The sequence below is a fragment of the Cyrtonyx montezumae genome, unplaced genomic scaffold (genome assembly GCF_038088225.1).
Source record: "Cyrtonyx montezumae isolate F1298 unplaced genomic scaffold, pur_monq_1.0 scaffold_23, whole genome shotgun sequence".
NCBI classification, from domain to species: Eukaryota; Metazoa; Chordata; class Aves; order Galliformes; family Odontophoridae; genus Cyrtonyx; species Cyrtonyx montezumae.
This window is the reverse complement of record NW_027071970.1, coordinates 12,215,296-12,227,648: the sequence shown is the minus strand read 5'-3', so window position 1 is coordinate 12,227,648 and position 12,353 is coordinate 12,215,296. Positions and strand designations below refer to the sequence as shown.

Below are 12,353 nucleotides of genomic sequence, written 5' to 3'. Positions count from 1 at the left end.
GGCACGTTGCTGGGATTACCTGAGGAAGTGCAAGAAATTTGTTGATGTGGTAAAGCTGCTGACATTGCTCCCAACACTGAGGTGAGCTCTGCAAAGGGATGTTCGGTGTCTGTGGTTCTTAGCGGAAAGAGGAGCAGCAGTTATTCTCTGCAGGAAGTTGGTACAGGGTGGACATAGTAACCAACAGATCTAAAATCTCTATTTTGACATGTAGAAGGAAGAATAATGCTTTGGATGTCCGATAGGAGCAGGGAAAGGATGCAGCACAGAGGAGGAGCGTCCTCTGAATGGGGCCGTGGCCGTTTGGGGCTGGTAATGCTGAAGGGGTGACCTCATCCTGAACCAGAGCTGTGTATCTGAATCGTCCAACCTTTAAAACGTTTAAAGCATTAACTATGCTGCTTTCTTTTCAGAGCTCTGTGGCGATTTTAAAGGTGGGAGGTACGGTGTGTGCCGGCTTTGTGAGTAGGAGGGGGAGGAAGGTCCGAGAGGGGGCGAGCAGGAGATGGAGGTACCCACCGTGCGGCTGCTATCTCACGGCCTTACTCCTCCAGACTCGCTCCGTTCCGCCCGGTTCCCGCCAGCAGCTTTTGCTGAAAGGGCGAGTAACCCCACGGCTGCGTCAGTGTCTGCAGAAAAAAGGTATTTCTGGTCGTACGCCCCGGGAGCCCGTTCCGTCCGGAGCCGCCCCGGGCCCCGCGCAGCGCCGTGCGGGGGGAGGGGCGCCCGCCCCGTCCGGCCACGTGCCCGCCCGGCCCCGCCCCCCGCGCTCCGCTTAAAGGAGCCGTCCCTCAGCCCCCGTCCGCTCCGCGGCCCCTTCAGCGCCCGCGGCCGTCGTCGCGCCGCCGCCATGGCGCGGGAAGCGGAGGCGGCCGGGGCTCCCCTGGGCTCCTTCCTGAAGGACTTCCCGTCCGCGCTGGGCCCGGGGGAGCCGCTGCCGTGGAGCTGTGCGGGGAGCGGCGCGCTGAGCGAGGCCGAGGCGCCGGGCGCGCTGTCCGAGCTGGCGAGGAACCTCCTGGGCGGCAGGTGAGCGCCGGGCGGGGCGGGCGGGGCCTCTCCTCGGAGGCCCCGAGGGAGCGGGGCCGCCTCCCGGGGCTCGGCCCCGCAGAGCGGGTGCGGTGCCGGGGCTCGGCCGGGTGAGGCCTCGCGGAGCGGTTCCCGTCGCCCGAGCGGAGCGGCCCGAGCTGCGTCCGGGTGAGTGACGGGCGGAGGGGCGGCCCCGCTTTGTGTCGTACGGCCCGACGGCCTCGGAGCGCTTCGGTGCAGCATCGCGTGGGTGAGCGGTGCCCTCAGAGCGGGCGGGGACAGCTGCTCTGAAGCCTCATCTTTCTGTTGGGCTTTTAGTTTTTGTTTTCTCCGTATTTATCATCGTTATGTATATATGTTTGAGACGCAAACGGTCGCTGCGTTCTGAAACGAAGCCGCGCTCCGCCGTGCCGCCCTGGGCCGCTCCTCGTTCCCCGGGGCTCCCGAGGCGCGCGGTGCGGGACGCGGCCCTCACACCGCAGCGATTGTTGAAGCGGAGTTTCTCGGTTGCTCCCGCGTGGCTCTCCCGGTTACCAAGCGAGAGCAGGGAGAGTGCTGCTTTTGCAATACTTTCACCTCACCTGTCACTGCTGTGTTTACTCGGAGCAGAGCCTGCCCTGTCAGAAGCCGCATTGCTCGCATTCCTGCCCTGCGGTGCTGCGCGGGCAGCCTGCTCTGTGGGGCTCCTGAAGCTGGCAGAGAAAGTACAAACAAAGGGAGAGGTAACTAAAGAAAACAGAACAGAATGAAAGCGTGAAGGTCGCCTTATTTATGCTTCTTTTCATTAAAGAGTCTTGGAAAACAGGGATATCTTAGGATAGCATTCCTGTGTGTTTTCTTGGCTGCCTGTAGGCGAAGCGGTGAGGCTGTGTGCTTGGCCGTGGAGCAGTGTATGTAGGAACCCCAAGAGGCTTTCAGCTCTGTTTTGGTCTCCTGCTGGAGAGAGCTCTGGCTTTGCAGATGCTGAGGCACTGCGTGGGCAGAGCGTTGGACTGGCTTCTTGCAGGTGAGGGAGAGCTCTGCGGGGAGCAAGGCCGGGACAGGAACCCGCTGTTTGTGAAGTGCAGGCCCTCGTCTCGTGGTCTGTGCAACTGAGGACCAGAACTAAGGCCTCAGACTGTAAGGAATTGCCAGATGTTAACTCAAGTCCAGCTTAAGGTTAAGTAAACTTTTCAGTTAACGTGAAAAACTCCTCAACAAAAATAGGTGAGGGGATGTATGAGGGCTGCTCCGAAAGGAACGCCTCCTGTTTTGTTATGCTGGCCCATGACAGCAGAGGTGGTGTGGCAGCAGAGGTGGAGTCTTCCCTTCCCATTATGTTTGTTGCTGTGTGGCAGATGGCAGCAGAGGGGCATTCGTGGCATCTGACGTGGGAGTGTGTGTGGAGCTAAGGAGTGGAACTGGATTCCTCTGTGCGAAAAAAATGGCACCAATCAGCATTCATTGATGCTTGCTGAACATTTCTGGAGCACATTGCCAGTCTTAGCTGGACTGTCCTACCACAGCTGTGCTGTTGTATCCCTAGGGCTGCACACTTTGCTCGTGTGGAAGGAGCTGGATGTCTGGAGCTAACCCTCTCACATGGCTTTCTATTCTGAAATGAGTTATTTTAACTGTCTTCAGTAAATGTAGCTAGCACTCTGAGACAGATAATGCTTTTGCTTCCTCACCAGGTTTAGACTCTTATCTACTGAATCTTTGCAGATATTTTTACTTTGGATAATTTAAATCAAAGGAACTGCCTGCCTTGCACAGAGTTAAATGCTTATGTAGAACTCTGAAGAATTGGGCTGAGCTTACATCCTCTTGTTTTGCAGAATTCTTATTAATAATCTTCTGCTAAGAGCATTCCTTACAACAATCTGTGAAAGTGAATCAATGTGAATGAAAACTCCATTAATGATTTCCAAACATTTAGAAATTAACCTGAAATTTTACTGCCCTGCACTGAAACACAACACAGTGAAATCTTATCCCTAACACAGAAATGTTTCCTTTGCCTTGGTGGAAGCTGGAACTTGTAAGACCATCCTGTGACACAGCAGAAGAACAATGTGGGTTTCCAGCAGGCTTCCTGTGTGAGCAGACTTCACTACAGTAACAGCTGTGAGCTGCAGCTTTCCGCTGTAGCCCTTCCTGACCCATTTGCTGTGCTTCATCTCTTAGCTGCCTCAGCATCCTGTTTTGTGTCTGTGCTCTGCACTGTAATGCTCACGCCCTAGGTGTTGCCGTGGTGTATTTGTTTTCAGCTGTTCCCTGCTGTTAAAACTGTTAGTTCTGCAATTCTGATATTTTAATGTTTTTATGTGACATTCTTGTGAAGCTGGGGGAGGGATTTATCTCACGTCTGGTTCACCCAATCTCATCTGAAAGCAACTTTTAGTGTCCTCTGTGAATACCGTTACTATCCCAGCACTCAGTGAATCAACTTTTTACTTGGGTAGATAGTGATAGGGAAGGAGGAGTGGCTTTAAGCTTGAGGAGGGAAAGTTTAGATTGGATGTCAGGGAGAAGCTCTGCACAGAGAGAGTGCTGAGGTGCTGGCACGGGCTGCTGGAGAGGCGGTGGATGCTCCATCCCTGGAGGCATCCAAGGCCAGGATGGGGCCTTGAGTAACCTGGTCTAGTACCAGGTCTGGAGGTTGGGGGTTGGAACCTGGTGATCCTTGGGGTCCCTTCCAACCCAGACCATTCTGTGATTCTGTATCTGGAGGAGAGAAATGAAAGTCTCAGACTGGGGAGAAAATACTGAATACAAGCAGCTTTTGTTCATTGGGAAATCTTATGACCTGGTGTTATTTCAGCAGCGTCACAGACTTGCTAGAGAACTGCTGGCACTTGCAGATCTGCATTAAAAATGCTTTGCTGATGCAGTTGTAATGTGCTATAAACACACTCTGAGTCTGCTGAACTTTCACTTTAGTGTCAGTGCTGTACTGTATGTGCTTTTCTGGTGTTACAGCCACTAAGGAGAGCAAAAATATATCTTCCCCCTGCTACTGCTGACCGAAGCTGGAAGTGTTTGGTGGCAGATATCACATCTCTCCATCACACAGCCTATACCTGCTTCTCTCTATAGCTTATGTGTGTGTGTGTATATCTCGATGTATAGGTATGCTGAAAGAAGAGGCTTGCACAGTGGCAGTACTTTAATATCTTGAAAGAAAATCTGTAACTTTTTTTTTCTGTGAAAAGTGGCGAGTGATTTTCAGACACAGCCAGCACAGTTAGTGACCTCTGTTATTGTCACAAAGAGCTTTCCTGACGTGGCTGTGGAAGACAGCGTGTTGGGGAATGTGAATTGTTTTCCTTCCAAAATAAGGAAAAAACATCCTGAAGGCTTCGTGTAAGCCTTGGGTGCTCAGTGTGTCCTCACTTGGCTCGTGGCACCCCGCACCACATCATGCAGCGCTCGCTGCTCTGCTCCAGCAGCAGTTTGGAGTCTGCCCTCTGTTGCAGAATGCTGCTCTCTCAAAACTGCTGCAAGCCGTGGGCACAGAGCAGGACTGAAGGTCTGTGGTGTGTTTTCAGGCCTTTGAAAGAAGTGAAGTTGTAGCTGAGGCTTTACTCGTTGACTTGATGCTTTTATCTATGCTCAGGTCTTTAAAAAGCTGAGGTTTAACTCCTTGTACTTCCCATGGAGTAGCTGGAGGGTGTGAACTCTGCTCCAGCCACCGGTGTCCTGACTTCAGCTGGCACTGAAGCTACACTGCTTCATCTCCGCTGTTGCAACATGCATTAATTTTCTTCTGGATTTGTATTGTGGTCAAAACACACCCTTCTTTCGGCAAAGAAGTAGCCCGTAGCAGAGGAATTGTAAGGCTTGTTTACTGCCAGCCGATGCGGGCTGAGGCTCAGTAATTAGTGCTGTGTAGGTCATAGAAATGGTACTGCCACGTTTCTTCTGAGGCTGTTAGGAGGATGTTGCTTCCTTCCACAAAACACACCCCGCTGCCTTCCCCCTTCCTCCCAGCACGGTTATGCTCTCCCTTAAGAAGCAGTTACTGTCTCCCTCCTGATTCCTGAGAGCAGACCCTGCTCGGCTCAGCCTGGCAGCACGGTGTCCTGGGCTTCGTTGCAGGGAGGATTTTGACAAGAAGTGACAGTCGTCTTTGATTACAGAAAAGGTTTGAGGTTTGTTATTGTAACTGCAGTGGGCTTTTGCTTTTGCAGTGGTTGCCATAGGTACTGCCTCTGCTTCCAGCCTTTCTGCCAGGACCTTGGACTCTACGCTGAAGAAGCAGTTCTTACTCTCCTTCAGTTATATATTTTGTTAGCTCTTGAAACTTTGCTTTAGGGGATGAGATTAGAACCAGTAAACATCTAAGCAGGATGGAAGATAGCACTGCCCTGAGTGTTACTAAACAACAGGTTACAGGCATGGTAGCACTAACACTGAGAGCTTGTAAAGTAATCTGGAGATGTGTTCTGTTCAGAATTGAGGTTTAAATGGGTAGGATCGTGGTGGGTTTTTTATTTAAACTTTTATCTTGTGCTGGTCCATGGGAACCAGCTGCCTCTCCGCTGCTATGCCTGTGTAACAAATAAGTTCCCAGTGAGCTTTCTTTTTTAGATTTGCAAAACTATGGGGATGGATGAAGCAAAAATATGTAGGAAACAAAGCTCAATGGCACGTATCAGTATTGAGGAATCTGAATTTCCTTCTGGTGAACTGGGTGGCAACTGGACAAAGTTGAAGGATGTGACATAATATGTTGTAAATCTTTTCCTTGTTACGGGCTTCTTGTAAGTAGTTTTATATGGGGCTTGTGAATTAAGGCATTACACACTTGCCTTTTGGTTAGGGGTATTTTTGGGGCGTAGTTCAGCAGGGGCTTTGTAGGAAAGAGACTGACTCTACTAAACTTACAATTCTTCTGTTGTTTTTTTACATAAACCCAGTTTCTGGCTTCCCGTGCTGTGGTATGACTGCAGCTAGTGCTGCAGGGGCTGCGGACGTGTTGCCATCTATCTGAAGTGCTGAAATGACTCATTGCAGTAGGCCATCATTGCTACTGAATGCAGCATGAAGCATGCTTCTGTTGGCAGCCTGCTGACGAGCACAGTGCTTTCTGTTTGCTGCCATGGGAGGTACTCATGTGGCTGTGAGAATATGACAGGGCCTCTCTCTCAGAAACACAACGGCAAAATACGTTTCAGATTGTTGTCACGGGGATCTAAAAGCTCAGCCATCCCCCCTGCCCTTCTGGCAGTTGTCTCTGAAGACAGACATGCAGACCAGTCACTCCTGCCAGGTATTGCTCCTGAAAACCCTTAAACCAATGTTTTCTGGCAGAACAGCATCTTGTCCTTGATTTGTGCAGATGCCTTAATGTGTTATTTACTTTGTTTGTGTGATTTGGTGCTTTGTGGGCATCAAACACCCCATGAACAAAAGATAAATTTCTTTTTAAGGATGTCCACCCTTATTTTTCGTTGTGCTCGTAAAAAATTGTCTGTAATGTGTGTCATGTGCTGTAATTGTTAGTGCAGGCCACAGCAGTACAGCGAATATAGATTGAGTCATTTCTCAGTATCTCCATTTTAAAGATGGATTCAAAAGCTCAGAGGCAGGAGTGTGTTTCCTCAAAAGCTCTGTGTGAAAAGAAGTGACTTGGTAGATCTTACAGCGTTACTGTATTCCAGGAGGAGGAGTTTGCAGGTCAGTACTCAGCATGGCTTTCCTCATGGAGGGAAGAACTGGAGTCCAAAGTAACCTTGCTGGAGAAGTGTGTGGAGATCCTGGTGCTGCCTGCAGTGGGACAGCTGTGAGCAGGAACTGCTGCATAGTGAGTCACAACAAAACACTTGTGTTCAGAGCCCAGGGCTGAAGGTGGCTGTTCCCATCAAAGAGCTCGAGAGAATGGGATGCCATCAGTGACTGAAGTGTGAGGCAGTGGTTTGAGAAGACAATTCCTGTGCTTCCTCTTTGTGCTCTTGAGAAGGTGTTTGTCTAACTGAAGATCTTTCTGAACGTTTATATGAATATCAAACATGTTTTCTTCTACTAGTTTATTAATCACGTTGAAATTATCGTGTATGACGTGTTCTTAATTCTGAGCTGAGGTCAGCAGTGATACAGCGAGGTTGTAGTTCAGTCTAAACTCAGTTTTTCTTTCCCTTACTTTTGTTACCAGCAGAGGTGTTCCGCCACTCCTTGCAGCATCACTGATCCACGCTGCAGTTGATGAAGTTCTCCGAACAGACTTGACCGAATTTAAGAAGGAAAATGTGGAAAGGCAGGGAGAAGGAGATGAGGAAAGGTTCACCTGTAAGTATGCGTTCTCCTCTGTGGTTTTCTTGAGGCTGTCTGTTGGAAGACTTCAGTGTTTCGAAACGTTTCCCAGGATGTCTGGTTAGACTGTCCGCTAAGCAGCAGTGAACAGAACTTTATCTGCTCCTGCCAGGTATCTGTGGGATGAAAGGTCGCTGTGCTAGTTTCGTGGGCAAGATGCAAATGTGCTGTCTGGAGCCCTGGACTCGTTGTGAGAGTTGGCTTTCTGGAAATGAAGGGTTTGTCTTTCCAAAAATAATTGATGAGTGAACAAGTCTGCAGCGCTTCCCGGATTTAGTTAAGAACTTCTCACACAATGCCAAAAACCAGATCATTCAGTCTGATGAACACCGAGTTCGGATTAATTGATCTTTGGGACCAATCCAGAAACGGATTTGAGTGTCTGTCTGGAGCTTTTTCACACTGTGCTCAGTGGGTCTTTATGCTTTCTGTTCTGTCATGACAAAGCAGGAAAGTTGCAGGTTCTCTTCTGTCCCTTCAGCTTTTACAGCCCTGTGTGTTTAAAAAGATAAAAACCACAGCTTAAAGTTTGGATCTGCTCTGCTCAGCTGTGAGTTGAGCTACTGACCTCAACAAAACCTGTTCTTAGGCTTTCTCACTGCTGTGCTGAAGTGGTTCAGTAGGACATACCCCGAGGTCTGGCTGCTGCTATTTCAGCGCTCGTGTCCAAGAGAGCAATCCCTATCCAGTTGGATGGATTTTCTGCCTACTTGATCCTTTTTTTTTTTTTCCTTTTTCTTTTTGAATAGGAATTTCTATCACCAAACATTGTGCATTTCATTTAAATACCATTGTGTCCAGTTTAACAGGCATATGTTTGTGGATCCTTGTTGGAATTGCTTTTTAATGTAGCCACCTTTGCGATAAACCTTTTTGAAGGTGAGCTATGAAGTACAAGAACCTTAATGTTCACCTTAAGGTTAATGTTAACCTTATCCTTAATGTTACACAGCTTTCCATTATTGCCACCTTCTTTCATGTGATTCTCTGGACCCTTGCAGAGCCCGTAGGGGCAGAGTGCTGAGTGTGTGTGTGTAGCTCTAAGGAAAGAAAGCTGAAGGAAGGACAGGGTGAATGACAAGGCACAACTTGCTGTTTTGTCTCTGTGCTGTCAGTGCTGGATGGAGAGCCGCTGCAGCGCTGCTTCTTTAACAGACTTCGGGATGTCTGCTTTGAATGGCAGAAGCAGTTGCCGCTGCTGAGAGCGCCGCAGCGCTTCCTGCTTGTCTCCATCCACGCCATCCGAAACGCCCGGCGGAGGATGGAGGACCGCCACGTCGTCCTCACCGAGTTCAACCAGCTGTTTGGCTTAGCGGTAAGTCTGGGCAACACGGGAGAGCAGTTTACTTAGCTTCTCAGCACTGCTCTCACTACAGCAGTCTGGTGATATGCGATCTGTGAAACGGGAAGGACTTGTTGCCATGAGGCATTTATCATGTCTGTGCTGGAGCAAGTTCCTCCTCTGTTTGCTCAGGGCTAATTAACCTAACGAATGCCTTGATAAAGAAGGATCTGTGACTTCAGGTTTAGCATTTTTTGTAAGTGTTGTAGAAATACTGGAAGTTATGTATTGCTGTGATGTTGGAGATGTGATGTTTTAAATTAAAACACTTCAGTCAGAAAAATAAAAAAGAGCAAAAAGAACAGCAGTGAAACAAGGACAAGAGCCAATAAATGAGAGTAGAAATACATAACTCTGTACTGTTTCAGTTGTTACATTACTAACACCTACTGGAAAAAAGGAATTCCCCTGCAGAGTACCCACTTTATCCCTTTTGCACATGGCTTAGCTGGCTTAAGTTGTCCTTACCAATGCAGCATCATATGGAAAAGAGCCCAGAACAGAAATTTGCTTGCTGTTACCGCTGTAGGAGCTATTTTATTTTTGAACATTTATATTTCTTCCTCTTTCTTCCTCCCTGCAATAGGATGGCATCGATCGTGCTTACTTTGCCATATTTGATGGCCATGGTGGAGTGGATGCTGCCAATTATTCAGCAACACATTTACATGTAAATGTTGGGCTACACGAAGAGATTGTTAAGAATCCAGCTGAGGCCTTGAAATGCTCTTTCCAGAAGACAGATGAAATGTTTCTTTTGAAAGCCAAAAGAGAGGTGAGTGGGTAGAGACTAATTCCCTGGTATTCAGTAACAGTAAGAACTATTGGACAACACAGCATTGTCCAGAAGATTCTGTCAGTACAGTGTCTTTGAGTTACCAACTTATTTATGAAATAATGCCAAATGAAAATGTTTGATCAAATTATTTCTTCGAGGAAAAGCAGAATGACAGTGCTTGTGTGTGACTGATCAAAAGTAAGTGTTAAGTGTTGTAAATTACCAATTATTTGAGGGAGCACTGCTCTTTGCCTGTATTAGGCAGTCTGTAGGTGTTCTGTCATCCTACTCCTTTCCTCAAAAGAGATTTCATCTTCTTCCTCATTCTTATTACCTTTAATGTAACAGGTGATAGTAAGATGAAAATGTATTCTGTTATTATAAAAGTGACCTAAAACAGGTATTGATCTGCTTTGAATCGAGTTGGTATGGTGAATAAATGTTTCTTCAAATCTACCCAATGGAAGGATGGTTTATTATTATAACGCTTGTTATGAGAACTCTTGATACAGCAGTAACTGACCAGTTCTAGAATTAATAGCAGAGAGGGAAGACAATGAAAAAGGCAGTATCCACATGCTAGAATAAATCGTTTATTTCAAATGTATCTGTGTAGATTTATATGCACCTAAAATACACAGTACCTCTGTGAACGCTGATCTACTGCACTGCATTTAAGTTTCATTAATTTAAGTTTGTGGTTTTGCTATGTAACTCAGCAGTGCTTGTTGAATATTCACCTAACTCACCTGCTTCCTTCTGTAGAGGCTGCGGAGTGGTACAACAGGTGTATCTGCATTGATTGTAGGCAACAAGCTACACATAGCATGGCTAGGGGACTCGCAGGTAATGCTTGTGCAGCAAGGAAATGCTGTGACATTAATGGAACCTCATAAACCAGAGAGAGAAGTAAGTCTGAATCTTTTATTTATTATTATTATTATTTTTACTTTTGTGTGTTGTCAGAATTGGTCTGAAACTTTTTGGAACCAAGTGTTACATGTGTCATGATCTATATAATTTCTGTAGTGCGGTAGGGTTTGGAGAAGGATGATTTTATTTCCAGCCTCCCCTCCTCCCCCCCCCTTCCCCTGCTGTATTCTGGAAAGGCAGTGTCTACTTCATGACTGCTTTGAAAGTACGGGTGGTACTGGTAGTCTTAACTTTAGTTCCTATTCAAACTGTTTTTTCAAAAGACTCTTGGTATAAAATATGTATTCTACTGTTCTTCAGGATGAGAGAGCACGTATTGAGGCTCTGGGAGGGTGTGTAACCTTCATGGACTGCTGGCGGGTTAACGGCACCTTGGCTGTTTCCAGAGCGATTGGTAAGCATCAGCATCAGCAGGTTTAGATCAAACTTTATTAAAACATACCACCTGAGACTGTATTACTATAAGTAACATTTTGCTCAGCATTGATCAAATAGTGAACCACCTTGCCATAAGGTTAGAATGTGTCTACATAACTTTTAAATAGTATCTGCTCTTATTGCTTTTACCATAAGAGAGGCATGCTGTTCTGTTTTACATACTATAAATTACAGCCCAAAGTATTGAAATCTTTGGCTTCATGAAAGTGTCTCTGGCACTGTTCTCCATTGTTCTCCAACAAAGTTAAGAGTATTTCTTGTGTTAAAGTGGAACAAGTAAAAAATGTTCATCCAGGCTTCTTTCTTTGTGTTAAATGTCAGTTGTATTTTTGGTTCACTCTTGACTTCAGCTTTCAAATCACACTGCTGCGTTCTACCTCAAATCCTTCACTTTTTACTAAGCCAGTAGCAGATATTTCTGGAGTATGATCTGTCTGTCCTTCAGGACACTGAAAGCAATTATGGGTGAAGAACTGTTTATATTTGAAGTAATGAAGCCTTTGTTTTGGTCATTTGTCTTAGGTGATGTGTGTCAAAAACCTTACATCTCTGGTGATGCAGATGGAGACTCATTCGACCTGACTGGTTCTGAAGATTACTTGCTCCTAGCCTGCGATGGATTCTTTGATGCTATCAAGCCATATGAGGTTGTAGACTTAGTCCTAGATCATTTAATGCAAACCAAAGGAGTGGGTCTGAAAGCAGCAGAAAGACTGGTGGCTGCTGCGAAGGAGAACGGCTCCAACGACAACATCACTGTTTTAGTGGTGTTCTTGAGGGATCCACAGGACATCTTGGCAGACTGCCTCAGAGACACTAAGAGCCATGAAGCTGGGGATGAAACTCGGAGCTCACCCTTTAGTTTCCTCAGCTGTGAGGCAGCAGCCACACAGTGACAAAATCTGTTTGATCTAGAACATTTAGAAGTTCACTTAAGGAACTGCTTGCCACTGAAGAAGCCTCTAATACAATAGGCAAAATGCATCAGGAAAAATGACAAATGGACAGATATTTAACAAAAAGGAAAGTCTCCTTTTACAGAGTTCCCATTTGTCTTTTCTTTCTCTTCCCCTCTGTTCACAAAACACTGGAGAGACGTGGAGATCTGTACGGCTCTTTGGTCTCTGGGAGCAGAACTCTAAAATGTGTCCCAGGACTGCTGTCATATCCCTCTGCTCTGGAGGTGCTAGGAAGTGTATGTATAAGCTAGTGGGTGAGAGTGCCTGTTTGTAAATTCTGAGTGAAAATTTGAAGTAATGCTCAAAAAGAGTGCTGTATGTTATATCTGTGATACTGCTTTGGGAACTGGGAGTGGGAAGCTGTCACTATCAAACAAAGGGTGGTTAGCATGGTGTGTAGGAATGGGCTCGATAGTGCACCATTGTGCTGTGTAAGTTACTTCTGTTTTGTACCAAAGATGATGGTAAGAGAATGATATCACCTCTTTCTTCAAGCAGAGACTTTTAATTTTGTGTGTATGGACAGGGGAAAATGGAACTGAATGCTCTAGTGACAGAGCCAAAAAGCTAACTATAAACATCC

At 46.7% G+C, this 12,353-nt stretch overlaps 1 protein-coding gene across 1 annotated transcript; it reads left to right on the top strand.

The window, feature by feature from the left end:
* The first annotated feature begins 850 nt into the window (after nt 1-850).
* PPM1F (protein phosphatase, Mg2+/Mn2+ dependent 1F) lies at nt 851-11,764 on the top strand. Its single transcript, XM_065739289.1, has 7 exons — nt 851-1,026; nt 7,166-7,296; nt 8,436-8,635; nt 9,249-9,437; nt 10,206-10,349; nt 10,674-10,767; nt 11,334-11,764. The coding sequence occupies exons 1-7, from the start codon at nt 851-853 to the stop codon at nt 11,705-11,707; spliced, it is 1,308 nt and encodes a 435-aa protein (XP_065595361.1). The 3' UTR covers nt 11,708-11,764.
* Nucleotides 11,765-12,353: the final 589 nt, after the last annotated feature.

What these genes read in the sequence shown, in the direction of transcription:
- PPM1F (XM_065739289.1), top strand. Translation starts at nt 851, where the DNA reads ATGGCGCGGGAAGCGGAGGCGGCCGGGGCTCCCCTGGGCTCCTTCCTG. An exon ending in CTCATAAACCAGAGAGAGAA is followed by an intron (nt 10,350 to 10,673) that starts GTAAGTCTGAAT and finishes ACTGTTCTTCAG; the next exon opens with GATGAGAGAGCACGTATTGA. An exon ending in GGCTGTTTCCAGAGCGATTG is followed by an intron (nt 10,768 to 11,333) that starts GTAAGCATCAGC and finishes CATTTGTCTTAG; the next exon opens with GTGATGTGTGTCAAAAACCT.